We start from the raw sequence: 20,949 nt of genomic DNA on the forward strand, positions 1-20,949 counted from the left end.
TTTGTGTTTAACAAAATGTTTTCTACTCTTGAACGCAATGCAATGGAACAAGAAAGAGTGTGTTGAGTCTAACAAACTTAATGATTTCAAGAATAATGGAATGATTTGGCATATTTGTAAAGAAGGGGGATAGCTCAATTCATTGTGAACATAACAGGCCATAATAAAAATATTTCTAAATGATTTGTCCCCATGGGCTAATAGAAGAGTGTCAATGGGTTGTATTTCTTTCAAAATCAATGAGTTAATAGCCATAACAACCAATGCCTCTATGACAAGGAGAAAGTAGAAGAATACTTGCAAGGTTATGGATCTAGAGAGCTTAAATCAATTGTTACGCAAGGCATGGTGGTTATGATTATGAACAATCACCAAAACAATGGAACTAGGTGTGTTTGATGGTTATGAAGTATTTTACTTTTGAGGACAGATTTGGAGTTTATTATTTTTTTCATTTCACTCTTGAATTATTTCAAAAACATTAACATGATTGCTTTGATGTTCTTTACTCTGTAGTCTCCGAGAATTTTGTCAATGAAGTTGAGACCACTAAGAATCGAGGCAAAAAGCTAATACTCCTACACCAAGGTCTTATTCTTAGGCTTTAGCCTTTTACCTTACTCTTTGCCCTCCCATACCTTTTACTATCTAGGAGGCTCCCATTTCTATTGCCCTCCCTCACCCAAAACTAAATCCTTAGACCTCACCCAAAATCTAGTGCTCGAGGAAAATGTTGCAACGTATTATTGATAGTAGCACTACCTCTCTAGGTGCAGTGTAATGTGAAGCCATGTTGGAGGTGAGAAAAAGCAAAATACGGATTGCAAAAATAGAGAATGGGCTACAAGAAGCATTATCCTTCACATTAAAAAAATATGTAAAGCTCAAACACTACCTTATACTTGTTAGAAAAGAACATGCTCAATATGGATGACAATGAGGGCAACTATAGGGAGATTTACAAGTTTCTTACAGAAGATTGGGCAATGGGTATGTCCAGCAAGGCATGCAAGCAAAATAAGTTTAGCAACTTGAGAGCCCTTTTTAAGTATTGGTGTTGTGTGTGGCCCCCATGGCCTGGTTTAAAGACTCTTATTACTGTATTAGTTAGTATTGTAGATGGTTGTAGTGTTAGTAGTCGATACTATGACCATAGATTCTAGCCACTTTTGTTGTCTTGAAGTTCAACTTTTTTTCTTTTTTTTTGTTAATGTTGTTAATTTGCTGAAAACACAAATCTGTTCATGGATGCCCACCGAGCTGTTGTATTTAAGGGGCAGCACCCTAATTTTGCTGCTTTAAAAATAAAAAATATTTCTTTATATTTCTTAAATTTTACTTATTTGTAATCTTAACATTTGATAATTCTTCGCACACCATTTTACTTTACATTGTTACATTCTTAGCCATTTAATATCTTATAATTTTATAATATAATTATTAAACATTAGATATCTTTCTTCTTATAACCTTTTGCCCAACTGAGGTCTGGATTGCATTGGTTGAGATGTGAAACTGGTAGATGGAAGGTCCCTAAAGAAAAGTGGGAGTTTGTAGGTTTTGCAAAGGAGTGGTAGAAATGGAATGGCATTATGTGAAAGATTGCACCACCTACGATGACATTTGCAACCAGCACAAGGACACTTTACAGGGGACCAACATAGAAGAGTTTTTTAAAGGGACAAGACTTCGACACAAGGGGGCCATCTTACTTATGCAGATCCACAGCAAAAGAGGCAGCCTGGAGAAATCACAGCAGATTAACTAAGGGTTTTTTTGGTCCAATAGACCATTGGTCTTGTGGACGTCATTAAAAATCTTTCATTTCATTCTTTTCTAAGGGCTCTCATTCTCAAAGTCAAACTTCTCCTCCCTCTTTAAGTACCAAAATTTGCAATCTACTATATTATTTTTTTCTCACTCGATGGATCATTAAGTGTGATTCTAAACAGTGCAAACATAAAAAAAATAATATCCATACCTTAAAATCTTACAGGGTTACAGGAAAATGTAGTACAACATACCTTAATATTTTCTAAAATATATTGATATTAATTATAACCTAGCATATTTTAATGCATTAATTACACTACCAATTATACTGAATCATGGTACTACAAATCCATTGCAAATACACTTACATATCTCAGATTCAATTCTCAAAAGTAAGAGACCCATCCAAATTCCTTGAATCCAATGATTGTGCACTGATGATGCCACAAGATTACCAAGCCTAGCTTGTAGCAGTGCCACATGGGAGAAATCAGCTACATTTTAATTCAACTAGAAGCTTCACTTATCTCGCAATACAACAAAGTTCGCGCCATTTGTTTTCTGAATGCGAGAAATTTTCTTCAATATTGTTGCAAAGGATGATTTATCCTGTATTACAAATAGGGTAAAGAAAAAAACATGTTAAGTCTAGTATTGGTGCAACTGACATACCAGGTATCCTGCACTCTCTTTAAACTTACAGATAGAAGCCAACATATCCAGTGAATACTTAATGCAACCTTCTTATGGGAAAAAACTTTGCAGTATAATAGTAAAGATTATGAGAGAGGATTAAAAATTAGAGTTGAACAATATAGTTGGATTTACTTTTTCCATTTACTTCTTGACAATTATGACAATTCCCCATTATTAGAATAAATTAATAAACTATACAATCCAAACCTCTGGCGTCTTGAGTCTGGCCTTGAATTTTGCTACAAGCTCTTGGGTAGTGACTGGAGCCATCTGCCGCAAAGCAGTCCGTACTTCTTCCTCCGTCACTGGTCCTGTTGCCTGCGCACCAGTGGCCTTGCTAGAATTTGGGATCACTTGTTTTCCAGATGGTGAAACATTTTTTGTTGCAATTATACTTTCATCTTTAATGGTTGCTTGAGTAGTGGACTTTGAATCCTATTACATTTTCAACTTAAGCTATTCAGGCAGGTACATCTAGGAATAACAAATGAACTGTTGAAAGTTTAACAGAGTCTTAAAATTCCAGATGAAATTAAGAATATTTTAGTTAAGTACCTTGGAAAAGTGATCACTTACCTCTGTTTTTGTCTTCTTTGTAGATACAGATCCACTTGGCTTTGCATCATCACTACCTGACTTCCTCTTTCCTTTAGCTGATTTAGTTGTTACTGGTGAGGCACGAGCAGATGCTGGAGTCTTCTCTTTAGTGGGAGTGGTGTCTACAGGCTCCTCTTTTGGGATATCTTTATGCTTGGGGGCTAAGACTGGTGATAAACCAATCTCATCATCTACCTGTCATTGAAGGGAAAAAATAAGAAATTAAATATTAGCAATTTCAATGTGAAGCACTACTTTTGCATACAGATCATCAGAGGAAAGTTAAATGAAAAACATTAAAGTATCTAATGTTTGAAAGTTCCAAATTCACTACATTGTAATTTCAAGCCAATGAACAGACATTTTGAATTGTGGTTTAGATGTAACAGACTATGAGGATAACAAACAAATGCAAACGGCCAGGGGGAAATGAATAATACATTTATTTGCTGCAATCATATAAATATCAAGCCATCAAGATCTTGGAAACTGCATCCCGCAAGCGAAGACAACATTGGTGTACACTTTTATTCTGAAGAATGGGAACGTATTTTAAGAGATCAATAAGCAAAGAATGGCTACAAGAGATCTGTGTATTGGAAATGACAATATTTGGATCAAGTAAAGCATACTCCATAATTTTCATTATTTATCATATTATCAGCCAAAGTTGTTATTGATGTCACAAAGACAATGCAGGATGATGTTAGATTGTCTAGTTCTGTTTGTTCTCAGACATGTTTATAACATGATAGTGTGTTAATAAGAAATACTTCGAATTCAGAAAGTGTCGTAAAGTATCAATGATCACGGCAACTGTATGTAAGCATCATTCTCTGTTTATCACCATATATCCAATGCACTGGATATTATAATCTGAAGTTTGAACTTTGCATTCACATAAAATGGCCAGCAATATATATATGGTTGTACAAGTATTTCAGATGAAACCTGTGGTTTTGCTGAGAAAGGAAAGGTTCGCATTCTTCATATGCCTCTTGTTATTCATGGCTCATTTATCAGATATAAATACTCATGGCGATCAGGTATATTTCTGCCCACATAAGGTGTTGGACTTGGCTTATATATCTTCAGAGCACTATGTTTGAACTTTTATTTATCGGGCTCAAGAATTGAAGCAGTAATATGCCACAATCAAGTTTTGTAATGTGAAGATTTGGTTCTGTCACCTGCACAAACCGAAAATTGTTTGGTTGTGTTCAATTGTCATATTGTATTTGAGCTTTGCAGTCTATACTGATTATCGCGAATGAAGAAGCTATGCCTGAAGGTTCCATCCAATGATCTGGCTATAACTATATGCCTAGTTGGAAGAAGTTGCAACTTCCAAGGCTGTGGACATCTAAAAACAGGCCCCACATTGCAAATGGCATGAATGGTGGTTCAAATGAACTTGAACCAAATGCTGACCTTGATTCCCATGATCATGATAAATATAAATTTGAATATTGAATATGAAATTTGGCTTGTAATTTGAGATTTCATTTTTTAAATGACATTTCGAGACTTGTGCAAATTATTAATATGATATTTGAGGTATTTTATCAGCCGATAGGGTTTTTCATGTGGGGAACCCTGCTAGAATCATCTCATGCAACCGGCAAAATCAGTTGGAAACCACGTTACGGCTCCCAGCAAGATCAAAAAACTTTAATGACTACAGAAAAAGATGTGAAAAGGACCCTAGCCGAGAAAACATCATGTTTTCACCAAAAACATTTCGGCAGGTATTTGTTATCTGATTTGTTGCCATCTTCACTGCCACAATCTGAGCTGTCCACAATCAGATTTGCCTGAACTCTGCAAATGGATTCTGATTTTTACTGACTCTGTAATGCAAGTAACTAAACAACCTTTGCTCATGATCGGAAGGGATGTTCTCTATACATATGTATCTTTGGGTATATCTGTAAAGTGATTTTTCTTGAGAACAGAATTCTCTTATATGTTGTTGCATACATTATTTGTATCTACAAGTGTTTAATAATACAGTTCAATCTGTGTATGCTGTAGCATATTGTTGTTTTATGCTATGTTTTCTTTATTTTATTCCCCTGCAACCTTCACATCTGCCACAGGGCTTTGAAAATTTGGCACTAGAATTTGCTTGGATCGATTAGAATCTTTTGGCTATGATTTGCTCTGCTTGGCATTGACTCAGCACTATTTTGGATTCAAACCTCCACTATTTGGTGTTGAATTGTTTTTTGCATAGCTTTATATCTACCTATTTTTGGCATGTGTAAATGTCATTTGATCACCAATTCTTGCATTTTGTGTGGTTTAAACATGTAATCTCTGTTTGGCACACAGCTGAGGTGGTGAATAAGCATGAAGTATTAAATAAAGTTATCAACGATCTCCTTCTCTATGACTACCTCCCCCTTTCATCTCTGAATCCAATCAAGGTGGACAGCAGATCATCATCATCATTACTTTTCATTCCTGAACTCAAAATTGTTCTTCTTTTCTCTACTAAAGAACACATAATTCCATCAATCTTTTAGCGTGCTTCAAGAGCTCTGTGATACCGAGTTCCTGGAAAGTCCATAGTAAAAGACATACTACCCACAAGGACAGTCTTAAAAAGATGATAAACCTGTTTTTCCTCACTCTCATATCTTTAAAATATTTGACAAAAGTCTCAACTAGCTGAAATTCTCATTTTTAAGAAACTCCCTTCCATAAAACCCCGCCTTACTGTGCTGAACTTAGATCCAAAATATTCTTGCCATTGACATTTTTGGCTCCAAAAAAATACAATATTCCATAATAAAACATCCCAGAAGAAATTTTTACAGGCTAAATGAGATCAAATAAAAAATCACTGCAACTTTTATAGCAGAACTCCAAAATCAATCCTTGGCTGAAGGCTACTCAACAAGGGGAGTTAACAAATAAAAAAAGTCTGTTGCACTGTTATTTGGATTAACAGCTCACATCAGTAGAAAAATTCTTATCAGTGTAACCTGGAGACTCACACCTCCCTCCCAAACCTTGAAGTACCTGTCCCCGAGACCTCCTCGCACCAGGTACTTGAGTACACAAGCACCCCCACCTCCACCATTCCGCAACCATATCGCCACTGGGATGTGTACTTGAATTTCTTTTTGAATTTTGATTTTTGAATGTTACTATTGGTTATGTAATACATTACTATGTTGAATGTCAATAATTCTAATTCATGTTGCAATTTTGCTATGTTCAAGCATTTTAATTTGGTATGTTCTAGTGAACTACTGAAACATCATTTCATAACTAGCATTTCAAGTTCTATATGTATACTATACAACACCCCTCTCTGGCCCGTCCCCCCATTCCCGCCATCCCCTGGCCGTCTCCCCTGCCATCCCGAAAATGAGGTCCATTTCCCCGCATCCCAGAAACTCGCGCCCACATCCCGCCATCCTGAAGTACCCTTGTACTGGTGTAACACTGATGCTTATATATTTTATATTCATGATCCAGTTGATTCCAGGGAATCAGATAAACTTATAAATGTAAGAACTGGAACTTGCAGGTGAAAGGAGGAAAAGCCATTTATCAGGGCATGTTTTTTACTGCCATACAATAGGAGAGGGAAAAGTGCCACTGGAATTTGTGTGACAGGACAACCTTCAGAACTTATAAGGGTTTGTAGGGCAAAGGCATTTTTACAGTTAGTGTACTATGATAAGGTGTAAACACCAATTTCATGGAAAACGCTACTTCCGGAGATGTTCTAAAACTCTGGTTTACCGGGATAAGAGTTTCTTCTCACTATTAATGTGCTCTAATTAGATGTAAACCTCGACTTATTGGAATACACTACTTTCGGAGATGTTTGACTGCATGCAACTGTTGGCTATATCCTTGCACCTGTTCTTGGTGCAAGCGCTGGTTTATAACTTTATTGGCAATTATGGATTTATGAGTATCATGCTTTTAACTTTTATTATTATTTTATGTTTGAAGTTTTGAACCAATGATGAATGAACATTGAACATATTACATTTATGAATCTATGATGTACATATAAATTTAATATTTTATAATATATCAATATGTATATGGAATGATAGATAGATATATGCAGAACCAGAACTCAAGCAAAAACGTATTTTTGCCAAACCTGTGTACCAGAACCCAAACCTGAACACCTATCAGAACCAAGATCAGTAACTTAGAATAAAGGATCAAAAAGTTGCATCTTTGACTGCCTCTTCGCCCTCCAATCCCGTAACCCCCAGAAGAATAATTGTGTTCTACACAAAAAAAAAATTGTCCTTGTTCATTGTGTTTCAGAAATGAATCGTAGGAAGGCTAGAATTCTAATGTAGCAAGAATCCATGAACAGATGCAAGTGATAACATAATTTTCTGACTTATGGGAAGGTTACCTTTATTGTAGATGGCAAAGAGCCGAATTACTTTCTTTAGAATATTAACATATACCAGGAGGTAGTGCCTTTCAACACATAATATAACAACCAATGAGAATATGAAACGCTTTGCAAACTATCTTTCAATGTTGATGAAAAGATGATGCAATTTGATCAGATCAGTATTATTAAGCATCACACAAGGTTACATCACAGCGCTGAAATTACAGACTACCATAAAAAAACTACCTAGATTTATTTTGTGCTAACATCCACTGGACCAGCAGCTATCAAATGAATTCCTCAAACACACTTCTTCGGTGTCTGAAGCATAGGACACAATTTGTCCAATTGTTACTGTCCAGAAAACTGATTTAATGTATTTTATAAAAGGACAAATTGGAAAGGCCGTGACATAAATAACTGAAGAAACAACCAAAATCCAGATAATGAGTTGGTCGAGTGATGCCACTTTGCTTGGCCTGGTTTTTTCCTATCTCCAAAGCAGGGTTATTCATATAGGAGCAATAAAAAAAAGTCGTGGCCACAACAAATTGACTAGTGAATACAATCTTCCAGCAACATTCCCAATTTGCCATCTCATGTCAATCTTTTGGATGTAGCACAGATTTTCCAGTAACCATAAGATGAACCATTTCATTCTCTACCAATGTCTCTTCATTTTTTATTGTATGTAGTTCTGTATAAATGCAATGTATAAGGGTGCAAGATTTAAGAATTGTAGCTTTACCTCTCTTCTTAGAGATTTTCAGTACATCATATAAAGTTAAACATCATGTGGATAATATCTAGTTCAATTTCTAGCTCTCTCATTCTCTTCCATTAATGCATTATAATCTATCACGTTGCTTTTGGATAACAAGAAACATTATTTTACTTATAGCAAACAGCATTGAACGAAGTCAGAATCCTTAGATAGGGAGGTTCCAACTAGAGGAGGGAAAATGCAGCAGTATACAAAGCTACTATAGCCAGTTTGCATCTATTTTAATATGAAAAGAAAGAAGTGAGTCAAATACAATTTTTGTTAGCATCTGATCAAGAACAGTGTTTCCCAGCAGACACAAGTTGTACACAACAGTTATGCCATCAACTGTGACCATATTCAATCATTTTGACCTTCAAATTTTCCTTCCTACGAAAAGGCTTTGAGAGCATTCACCCTTCTGCTTCTATTGATCTATGACGGGTGTATGGTGAGGGATTGCCCATCCCTTGACATGTGTTGGTGCTGCATTGGCTTAGCTAATTGATTGTTGTTTCTCCAATGTGAGTCAATTTTCTTCACAATTCAATGGTTTCACATTTCGTCAAACACTTGGCGCACAAGTCTGTTATAACTGTATATGACATTGGAATGTATATGTTTGTTTTTTTAGTGTTTTTAGAATATAAATGCTTCACACTATTTCTGAAAAAAAATAATGAATTGATCTATTTTTAACAAAAGCTTGATGTTGCAATTAAATTGCTCATATCATGTACTGAAAATTACATTAATTGATAAAAAAAACTAAGCATAATGGTGGATTTTCCTTGACTATCAAACCTGATCGCAAACCACTAGAAATTGAACCAGGCCACCAAGGAAACAATTGCAGGCCTCCAAGATTATAACAGTGGGCTGTATAGACATGTTTGCAGATTATAAACAAACCAATTGCTGCTCTAGAGATGAACAGCAGCCTCTGAAATATGCACAGGCGTCTCCAAACTCCAACTCGCAGGTGTACTTTGATAACAACAGCTCCAATTAGCTCACGCCTGGATCAAGAAATGACTGCAATTTTGCACAAATTAATATCCATGCTAGTAGTGGTTTAGCTTAGGTAATGATGCCACAAACCCTTCCCAATTCGCAGGCTGAAATGCAATTAAGTTCCCCACACAACAATGTCTCCCAACTACAGTCAAAACAGAAGGAAAACTCCAGAATTCAGACTATAACAATTCTCAGAATTAATTCACAATACCTCAGCTGTGAATTACCAGGTGCTTCTCAAATCCAAACCCTTATACTTCAGCAAGGGCAAATTACAAACAACTCAGAAATTCTTCATAGGCAACAAAAGCAAATAATCAATCGAATGCCTTTCCCATCAAATGGCCTCATATTTATAATCTCCAAATGGCACAAGTTTCCCAAAAGAACTTCACTTAAGAAGCTTCCTCCACATAATAGTAAAATATAATGAAAAGGGCCATTATAATATAATTTATTAATTGCTTTTGGCTCCAAAAATGACCTTTTCCACCATAACATAATATTCTGACACACAAGGCCACTGTTTCTTATGCCCATTATTTAAAACTTTTCATCCCGGTTCCAATGAACTATGATACTGAGGTGATTAATATACAACACCAACAAAAATAGCAACCTCATCATATTTAGATGAATACTAATTATAATTCACCCATCTTGTGAAAACAACTAAAGAAGCATCAGAATCGAAATCTGACAATACCAAAGCAATCTTGACGAAGAGAGATGATGAGTGAACGTGAACTTGACGGAGTGACTTACAATAGATAGACTTTCCTTCCAAGATTCTTGGAGCCCAAACCAGAAGCCAAAAATAAAAACTGAGAGCATCACTCAACTCCTCTAACTCAACTGAACTCATCGGAACCAACAACTTGACTTACTATAAATAGTAAGTCTCTCAAATGGAGCCAAAACACAGCATAGGCTACTAGAAAGCCTATAACCCCACAATTGAGACCCTCAAATCCCACTGTCAGCTCACGAGGGTCGCGACAGTGAACTGACCAAGCCAACTCCAGGAGCTTCCTAAAAATGGGGACATTATAGTAAGGATGGTATCGGTTGCTCCAACTCTACTTGCAAGTTCTTGAAAGTGTGCGGAGTAATAGAAGAGGCAACTGATGAGTTGTCCTTGACCCTTCAAAGATGAAGGATGCAATTATACTATTGATGTAGACCATTAAAACAAGAAGCTTCAATAGACCATCACGCATTCTCCGATAGAACTTCTGGCCTCTTAAGGACCTCTCAAATAGTTACTTTGTTGTTGATTAAATATCATATACAATTTGCCTTTTTATTAGTCAGATACACAAGGATGTTCAACAAATTGATGGTATTGAAGATATTTGAACCTCGATGAGGTCCCTCTCAGGTAGGACCTATTAAGTAGCTCTTGGGGGTTGAAGTTGCAGGGTTAAGGTATGTTTGGGGAGTGCCATAGATCACCATAGCAAGATGGTCCTGAAAATTTGGGATGTACGACACTCTATGGCGAATTGAATCTCTCTTAATGCTCTTCTTAGGAGAGGTTGGATTAAAATTTAAACACTTGGGTTGACCTTGAGCAATCACCTTCACTCCGTAAAGCACTGAATGGAGAATTGTTGTAATCCAAGAGAGTGGGGTTATGGAAGAGATTACCTTAATTTCTTAATAGGGGTTTACTCTGTAGATTGTTTACCATACAAGAGAAACGGATACTTATCGCATTAAGGTATTAGAATGTAACACAAAACAAGATACTAAATTCATATAAGCAATATGCAACTCCAAGTACAACAATTACAATGATAATGTTGTTCCAATAGTTCATTCAGACTAGGTACATATACCTTCCCGAAGGGGTGACTCAACCGTCACGTGCCCTTTCGAATACAATTCTACCGGTCAACTACAATATAGATTTTACCGACAACATCATCCCCCCAAAAAGTGAAGTCATCTTCGGATGACAAAATAGAGACAACCCTCACAACAAACTCAAACTATAACCAAAACAACTAATTGCATCAAGATTTACAACTAGGAAGAGGGATGCGTCCCTAGTGAAGTAGACTTCCGTGCTCTAAGCTCGTCCAACTCTACTCATAGCTCACGCACTTGTCTAGTCTGTACTTTCAAATCTACTTCAGCCTCCACCTGAATCTCCAAGGCTGTTTGCATCATTTCAACAATCTCTCCAAGCTCCTATCCTTCTCCGTTGCCACCTGTTGTAGCTGACTCTACTGGGCCAAAAAGGCTATCCTCTCAGATTCCCAGGCTGCTCTCTCCGACTCCCAAGCTGATTTTTCTATAGCTAGTTCTGCCTTCATCGCTGCTACCCTAGTAGTTGACTCCTCCCGAGCCCTCTGCCGCTACCCGGTCTTAAGCATCCTTGTCTATCTGGACTATCTTCTCAATGAGAGCCTCTATGCGGCTCTCCATACTTGTCTCCCTTGTAGTGGCCCAATCCTGGCGCATCTCCACAATCTCTACACTTGGTCATCAGCGCTCCTCAAAACAAACTGTAAAGGTCGTTAAACATCCTACTCTCATAAGGATATTATGTTTTCTAGCTCCTTTACCACTCAATCCGAGGCATGTGTTTGTACAAAGGCCACCACCTGATGAGCCCAAGTCGCTACATCAGCGAGGAATGTCTCCATAACCTCTCCCATCACTGTCTCTGGCCCTACTGTAGGTTGTTGTTGGGCACCCATGGTCGTCTCCATTGCTTCCGCCATCCGCTCAACAATGCTCTTCATGGACTCCCATTGGTCTGTGTCGGGTGACTCTCCTCCACCTATATCTGTAGAGGATCTCCTTCAAGGGCTACTTCCTGCACAAGCGTGAGGATGTCAGTTGCCCGTGGGGCTGGTATACTATTAAACCTCATACTCAAGTATGTGCCCAACCCCTGAGCTCTACTCTCTCTCTCTGGCTCCCCAGGCGGTGCTAGCAATGCTGCATCTACTGTAACAACTGCATCTGTGCCCACTACATCCAAATGAACACCCTACATCCTCAAACCCTCACCTGCCGGTATCTCCATCACTCCTCCTTGAGTGTTTGTTTCCTCATCCGGTATAAGTATCTCAGCCCCTACCTCTGGTACGACTGGCAAAGTCTCTCCGACAACCCCTTTTGGAAACCCCATTGTTACCTCTGAAACAGCTGTCGTCGTTGGTGACAAATGTGACTTTAGCGCTGCTGCGACTATGGCCTCTGGAATGGGTAGTGTCTGTAGTTGGTTGAATCGCGGTAGCCAAAGTCATCACCACTGGCTGACTGAACTAACCAAAACCTGGAATGTCGTGTGTACCTACTGGAGCCAAGTGTGTAATCGCCAAGAGTGTAGGCCGCACAAATCTTAATGGTGTCAATGTAATCACTTCTACCTCCTCATCCTCTTCTTCGTCCTCCCCGTCAGTCTCACTCTCGTCTAAAGAAGTCTCCTGGCGACCACTATCAGTATCTCCTCCATCTGGTCTTAGTCATTTTTGTCTGAACTTAGTCTTGCTGCCAAGTGTATCAAGGTGTCTCCACTCCATGATAGGGGGTTCGCCTAGCGCAAGTGGCCCAGGCTTGGCCTCCAGCCTATCATGGGGAATCATTCGTGTTGTTTCCTCCAAGAACAACTCGATTGCGTAGTGCGGCACGTAGAACGTCTTATATTGCAATGTTATAAATTCATACATCCTTTCTGCCAATAGTGCAACCCAATCGTACACTCTTCCATGTAGGATCCCGTTCATCATCGCCACCTATGGGAATGAAATGTCTGAAATGCGCCTGGATCCTGTGAGGCAACTTTTTACTAAGCCCATAAAACAACGCCAATGACCTTCCTGAATGTAGGACTTCTTCAATCCTCTACCCTTTGACGTGTCCAAGAGGGCTTCTTTCTCTGTTTGTGTCAAATCCCCACATATCAACTGTACTAGTTGTGACTTCACCTCTTGACACAATCTTTTCAGTTTGTTGTCGATTTTCCTTCCACCTTGTGCATGACCAAGTTTTTCGAATGCCGGTGTGAAGTTTTCTGGTCTGAATGATATTACCAAGTTGTGTTCCAGATAGGCGAACGAATTGGTTCAAGAGAACCTATCGTATGTCTCTATCATTGTGCGCAAAACCCTTCGTAGTCTCGAATGCAAGATACAGGCATCTGTATTGCCCATTCAACCTATGTCTTCCAAATGTTGGTTTTCACAGGTGTTTATCAGGTATCTCCTACCACCATTTCCTGCATTATGCTCCATTCAAACCCTCAAACGAGACATTTTGTGCTGTGAGATTATTAGTTGCAGTCGGTTGCGCTGTTTGCTTGCCTTTCTTTTTACTTGCTTCCGTGCTTGTGACTCCTATAACACTTACTCCTGACGTCAAGGTCTTCACGTTTTTGTTCATGGTTGCAGTCGTTGTATCTTCCTCCAACTTCTTTTTCCAAGCCCTCTTTCCCGCTGACTGCATAATTGTTGCTTCTTTTGTCTTTTTGTGTGAACAAAGCACAAACCATTAGGTCAGTTGCTAAATACTTCCATATAACTTATTTTGAAGGTTTCTTCTACTATCTTTTGGCATCCGTACAGATCTGTATGGCTCCTCCCCTCACTGCTCTTGCACTGATGTGTTCTTCTCTGCCAGGACCATACACTGCCTCCAGATCTACTTATTTGTACCTTAGAGTATGATTTCACTTTACCTTGTTGCTACATCCGTACACCATACAATAACCTTCTACTGTTTTTCTCTATTATTTGGTTTGGTCGTACGGTGTTGCTTTCATGTTTATGTTGTTGTACAGTGATCCCTTGTTCCTCTTAATGGCGTATGATGGTGTTTTTGTTCTATATGTATGTCGTACAATCGTACAAAGACAACATTGATTCTCCTTTGCAATCCGTACAGTATGTAATGTCATGGAACTTGCGCCTTAATTCATCATATGTCCATATATAATCTCTCCTATCCATAGTAGTCTGCTCATGCAGTTGGCTTTTATGTTGCAATTTCCATATGGGTCGTACAAAGCATGTGATGATGCTCTATGCAACTCCTACCATATGGTGTACGGCAATCCTTCTGCTACGCTACTGGGTTACTCTCGAGGCTGTATGGTGTTTACTTTCCCCCTATAACAGTACGATGTCCATTTGCCAAGCTTAATTGCGATTTCATTAAGCCATACGATGATGTTCTTGGTTGCTTCATGCTATGACTTCCCTGTTATCGTATGGTCATACGGTCACCTTCTTTAGTCAATCTTTTTGACCGTACAATGCCCAATCAATGGCACTGTGATTGTCGTATGGTACTTTGTGTCATTGTTCAAACAAAAAAACCTCTTTATGCTCATTACTCCTTCGGGCCTTACGATGGCTATAATCTCTTGTTGCACTCAATACACATGCTTTATCAAAGTCGTACGATACAATCATCTCTTGCAAACAATTCCTTGACCATATGGTGCATTATATGGCCTTCAGTTTACAATTTTAGCATTGCTCTATTAACCAATTATAATTTTCTCTTTTAGCTTCTTATTTTCTTGCTTTTGTCTATGGTCGTACTAAGAAAATTTTAGTGTGTTTTACTTATACATTCTTTATTATTATTTACACTTATTTATTTTACATATATACATTTCTAATTATTTTAATACTTTCTCTGAGTTGTTCGTCCACAGAAGCACATTATTTCTTTCATGATAGACTTTCAGCTTCGACCCATTCATTGTATCGGCCACTTCCTTCCCGTCAATCGTCCATAGTTTTATTGCTCTATTATCACCAACTTCACGAATCTTGTATGGCCCAACCCATTTCACTGTATCGACCACTTCCTTCTCCTAATTTGATCCTTGATAAATGGTCCGTGCTCACATGACTTTTTCCAGGTCATACCACAATTTTTAATGTGAATTCCTATAACAGTAATAACCACCTGCTTATCCTTCCCTGGATGATCAGTTTGTTTACTAGATATAACAATGCTTGATGATCCAGATAAAATACAAATAGTGTCGCTAGTAGATAATGTCTAAATTTTTGTACGGTTTAAACCATTCCAAGTGCTCTCGCTTTGTAGTACTGTAATTCTTCTCCGCTTTAGATTGTAGTCTACTCGCAAAGTACACCGGATGATCTAATCCGTGGTCACCTATTTGTGCCAACGTTGCTCCAATTGCATAGTTCAACGCGTCAACATGAACATGAAACTCCTTATCCCAGTTCGAATAAGCCAAGATAGGCGCTGTAGCTAGTTTGGTTTTCAGTCCTTCGAAGGCTATATAGTTTTCAGTCCTTCGATTTTACCTTTGTTACATCCGTCGACGAGGGCATTTCCAAGACTACTCGGACTTTGTCAAGATCCATCTTTAATCCTGCTTTGCATATTGTGCCCTAATAGCTTCCCCTGCAATACCATGAATTTTTACTTCTTTAGATTCGGTGCCAATTTCGCCCATTTGCATCTTTCCATGCATTCTCTGAGTGCGGTTATATGCTTGTCCTCCGCACTAAATATTGACCAATCATCCAAAAATGCCTTGAAATTCCCGACTGACATCTTATCAAATTTGTACAAGATAAATTCTCTAAAATGTTGCCAGAGCATTACACAGTCCGAACGATATCCTATCATAGGCATATACTCCATCCTCAACTATGAAGGTTGTTTTAACCCTATCTTCTTCCAAGATGGATATCTAGTTGTATCTAGAGAATTCATCCATGAATGAATAGATTTCGTGCCCCGCAACTTCTTCCAAAATGCTATCGGTGAATAGTATCCGAAACGGATCCTTGATCATTATTGCATTAGGGCATCGAAAGTCCACGCATATTCTTATTTGTGTGGTTTCCTTTTTCAAAGATATCACAATCGGAAATACCCACTCATTTGTCTGCACCCTGAAAATAATGCCTGCTTCTAGCATTCAATTGATTTCATCAGTGACTCGTACGACATAGTTTCTGTTCATCCGGTACAACCAATTCCATATAGGTACTACTATCAGTGGTATACGTTGGATGCATAGTTTCGACGGTACCCCTTTCAAGTCCTTATACATCCACGCAAATACATCCTTATATTCGATGAATATTTTGAATGCTGCAGCTTTCAGGACTGGATTCCACTCATCTCCCACAAATATATTTTTCAAATTAGCCTCATCCCCTAAGTTCATTTTTACTGTAGGTTCTTCATACTTAATAGGTTTGTCTTCACTAAACATATGCGCAAGCGTTTCATCTATCTGTTCTCCCTCCTTCACTTCTCTATACTCCTTTGGGAATTCATTATCTTCTTTTCCATCTTCGACCCCTAACATGTTACAGCCCGAAAAGTGTCTGTAGTCCTCCATCTGCCAATGGAGTAGGCCATTCACCGAGTCCATGTCATCATCGTTAGACCCTCCTTCCAATCTCAATATTCCCTCTTCATCAGGTTCCATTCTTTTCTTCTCCTCATCATCTCCACCTTCGCCTTCGAAATACGACAATGTTGCCTCCTCTCCTATCATCTGTGTGCAAGTCGATCACAAATCTTCGGCCTTTTCCTTCCATGGACAGAGTATTATGTTTCCAATCATGTTTCACCTTTGCCTATACCAACTAGCCCCGTCTGAGGATGGCGTCGTACTCTTTCCTTTTTAACGATATGAGCACGAAATCCAATAAGAATGGTTGTCTCGATGGTTACATGTTGTGCCATCAAGGTCCCTAAAGGCTTGATCCCGTGCTGATCGGCAGTGAGTAGTTGAAATGTAGGGCCACAACGTAGGTTGTCCCAACTTCTTCCATACATCTTCCTATAATATATTCACTCCTGATCCTCATCGACAATTGTGTCCGTAAGAATGGTTCCGAGGATACCCATCTCTACTACTGTAGGATGTCTTCCCATAGTGAGTGCTAGTAGCATTGGGTCTGTCACAGTTGTTCCGCTACCATCTTTTCCTATCTCTTTCGTTGCTTTTGAGAGTGGTCATGTTCAGTATCGCAGTTCATAACTAAGGCATTGAAAGGAGGTCATTCAGTTTCATAGGAACTTCCATTTGCATTACCTGTCGTATAATATTTTGTTCTGCCAGGTTCCTCTTTGAGGTGCCGACAATGACTTTTTTTTGTGATTCCTTGGCTTCCATTTGTTTTTACAATTTCTCTCGTGCTTGCTGCAACCTTTTCTTTTCATCTTTTACATCTAGATACGTTGCCTTCTTTGCTTGCTCATGAGTGATGGCTAATGTCTCCTCACATGTTTCAATACTTAACAAGTTCACCCCTTGCTTAGGGCATTTCAAATCCTCATGGTCTCATGGTGTTCCCTTCGTGGCACAGTCTCTGGCAAAGTGTTCCCAGAGGTTGCACGCACGGCATTGTATCATTGGTCGTCCACTTGAATCGTATTGCATCCAACTTCGATCTCCATTATTGTTATTATTATTATTGTTACCGCCTCATCCGCGTCGGTTATTGTTACGATACCCTCCTGAAGTTGTGTCATTGTTCGTTTTCGTTCCTGCTCTTGCGGTGGACACTTCCTACGTAACACTTGCTAATGTCCCTTCGTCTTCATATTGAACGGGCATTCCTTGGTGGAATGTCCTGCGATTTGGCAGATATCGCAAAATTGTTTCTTCAGACAAGAGCCCTTTGTGTGGCCCTCCTTACAGTCCGTACACCACAGTTCCCCTTTCATTGGGTCAGGATTCTTTTTCAGATTTTTGAACTCCATCATCCGTAACATGTCCTTCTGCAATGCTCGAACCTTCTTTCTTGCCTCTTCATCGTTGATGTTGCTTTCAGAAGATGAATCGTTTGAGTTCAACGATTTGTTTTTCTTCTTTTTGCTTGTTTTCTGCTCAATCTCCAGATCCATCACCCGATTATATGCATCTATGTATGATGTTGGAGGTACAATTTTCATTTTTTTCTTCAATGTTGGTCGTAGTCCTTCAACAAACCATCTTTTCTTTAATCCGTCAATTGGTTGGCTTTCCATTTTCCCCACCAATTCCTTCAACCTTCTTGCATATACACGTATTGTTTTGTTCTTTCCCTGTTTCGTATTGTATATTGCTGCTACTATTTCTTTATCATCCCTCGATAGTTGGAATTCTACTATGAATTCTTTCTTGATGTTCGACCATGTAGTTAATTTTTGAGGATTGGCCTCCGAAAACCAATCAATTGCTACACCCCATAGGGTCGTCGGAAACTATCGGATCTAGTCATCTTGATCCGTTACATCGTTCACCCTCCAAATCATTTCACATGTTTTAGTGTCTAATTGGATCAGCCGTCTCATTGCCATTAAACTTCGACAATTTTTCGTTTGGTCCTACCATTACTAATTTCTTTTGAATCTGTGGTACTTGTGTACTTGAGTTGTTCTGAGTACCCACGTTCTGCACAACTACACTACTTTGGACAACCGCCCTACCCAGTATGAAGGGATCTTCTTCAAACGAAGTTGTTCGATTCTCTACCTGTATCCATTCGTTAGGTGTCTTTGGAACGAAGAGTTCAGCCCACGCTCGTGCTCTTTTGGCACTTCGAGCAATGCGGGTACCTTCTCTTTCGTTCGGGTTCTCTACCCTCAATGTATACAAGTTAAGGAACTCCTCCCTTGTCTCTTCCACCAAATTCAACCTCCGTCGTGTTTCTTCGAGCAATTCCTTGGCACTCCTTGGTTTGCTAGGTGAATGCACTCCCTCCGTTAGTGCTCCTTCAACCCCTCGGTGTCCATCAATAAGCTACTGAAACTTTTGTCTGAACTCCGCCTGTTGTGCTAAAATTAATGCTCCCCGTGTTGTGCATATATCATCCTTGTCTTTTATTTTATTCCTATCTTTATTAAGCAGATGTGGCAATAATCTTCATAACACCTCTCCTATACCAAGTTTGACTGACAATGGCACCAAATGTTTACTGTATAGGGTAAACAGATACTTATTGCATTAAGGTATTAGAATGTAACACAGAGCAAGATACTTTATTCATATAAGCAGTATGCAACTCCAAGTACAATGATTACAATGATAATGATGTTCCAATAGTTGATTCGGACGATGTATATATACCTTCCCGAAGGGGTGACTCAACCATCACACGCCCTTTCTGATACAATTCTACCCATCGGCTACAGTATAGATTTTACTGACAACATAGATTAACTTAACAGTTGTCAAAGGAATAGTAGCTCCTCTTCATCCACATATTTGGTTTGTGCTTTTTCCATAGTGCTGTCACTGCTCATTGTGTTCTTTAGGCTGCGCATCTTGTGTGCCTAAGATTTCCTTTTCTTTTGTACATCTTCAAATGAGTGTTGAGATTGTGAAGACACCTATCTCTGATTTGTATTTCCTTTGTAATGCTGCATCCTTGCTGTGTTCTCAATGCTCTGCATCTTGTGTCTCTTAGAATTTCCTTTCTTCTGCAAGCCTTAGGAGGCATGTTAAAGATTCTGGAGGAACTCATTATACAGATTGGCATTCATGTATTTCTCGATGAGATTACCCTCTGTTTTGCATCACTATGTGCATAGGAATGCCTAGCTTTAGAGGAATCAGTTGATAAATCATCCTGAATTTATTGCCTCTGATACATAGATATGTGGAAGATTTCTGACTAAAGAGCTTCATCACGAAATCATGGAATGTGATGTCATTATTCTGACAAGACATGTTGCTTCATACTGAATTGGCTCAGACGAGCAACAAAAAGTGTATCACTTTTATCAAATATTAAAACAAATGGATAGATTTGGAGAAAAATAAATGCATTTCCCAAACAAAGAAGCAAGTAGTAGTGGCATCGATTTCATCCTATTCAATATCTGCTACTGCTGTGTCTTTTTGAGAAGACACCATCTTTGAAGTGTGGCACTAGAGGTGTAGGAAGGCAGTCAGGAATCCAGGTACATTTTTTTCTCCCTCTGTCCATACAATACTGTGTTCATTTAATTGATGTCGTGAATGGAGACCTTTGATTTGAAGTGTTGGAATGTGCTATGCTCACTACTGTGATTTTGATATTAAGACAATGGGGTCGATTACTGAGGTTATGTAATTAAAGAGTGACACTCTTGTAGGGGACTGTTAATTTAAAATTGTATTTGACTAGAATGTGATACAGTATACCATTGCCAAAATTGGGTGAAAAGATTTAGAACTTTACCATTCTAAACGAAGAATGTTTTTTCTTTTGAACTAAGGGATATGGAGGAAATCAAAGTTGAGGCATGGGATGGTCCAATGATTAAACATTCTATTCATAGATGAGCCTGGAATGTAATGCCGACAGTAGGTCCCAAATATTTTTATAAATCTTAAATCCTCATTTGCAAGCTTAGCCTGAGTGGGTTTTAACTTATCGAATGCAATGACAATCAGATATTTCCAATGACTTGCCTCACTTACCAGAGAATGAATGTGCCAACCATTTGGGTTGTCTGTTTAGTGTTTTAATATTTGCAAGTGGACCTTGGATTAGAAGAATTAAAGACTAAACTAAATGTGAAAGCCAAACAATATAGTAGCACATACAATCCTGCTATAATTTCAAATAAATCATGTATTTTGTCAGTCCTGCTAAAGAAATACAGATTGAATTGCTTGATCACAATAGCAACTAGTAATCACTAATTAACTAGCAAGAAAATATCACCCCCTTATTTTGGAGCATCTTCTAAATGAAAAATGTTAAAGTTTCCTTAGCAGTAA

At 38.6% G+C, this 20,949-nt stretch overlaps 1 protein-coding gene across 2 annotated transcripts in view; it reads right to left on the bottom strand.

The window, feature by feature from the left end:
* Window positions 1-1,960: 1,960 nt before the first annotated feature.
* Window positions 1,961-20,949, bottom strand: part of RAP74 (transcription initiation factor IIF subunit alpha RAP74) — a 49,001-nt gene continuing 30,012 nt past the window's right edge. For both annotated transcript variants that reach the window (XM_089804566.1, XM_089804565.1), the window contains exons 8-10: window positions 3,046-3,261; window positions 2,677-2,904; window positions 1,961-2,382 (exon numbers count right to left, since the gene is read on the bottom strand). In XM_089804566.1, the coding sequence (XP_089660692.1) occupies window positions 2,293-2,382; window positions 2,677-2,904; window positions 3,046-3,261 (534 nt within the window). In that variant the 3' untranslated portion in view covers window positions 1,961-2,292. The remainder of the gene's footprint in view (window positions 2,383-2,676; window positions 2,905-3,045; window positions 3,262-20,949) is intronic.

The sequence above is a fragment of the Cupressus sempervirens genome, chromosome 10 (assembly GCF_028749045.1).
Source record: "Cupressus sempervirens isolate cs-2001-9-10 chromosome 10, ASM2874904v1, whole genome shotgun sequence".
Classification (NCBI taxonomy): Eukaryota; Viridiplantae; Streptophyta; class Pinopsida; order Cupressales; family Cupressaceae; genus Cupressus; species Cupressus sempervirens.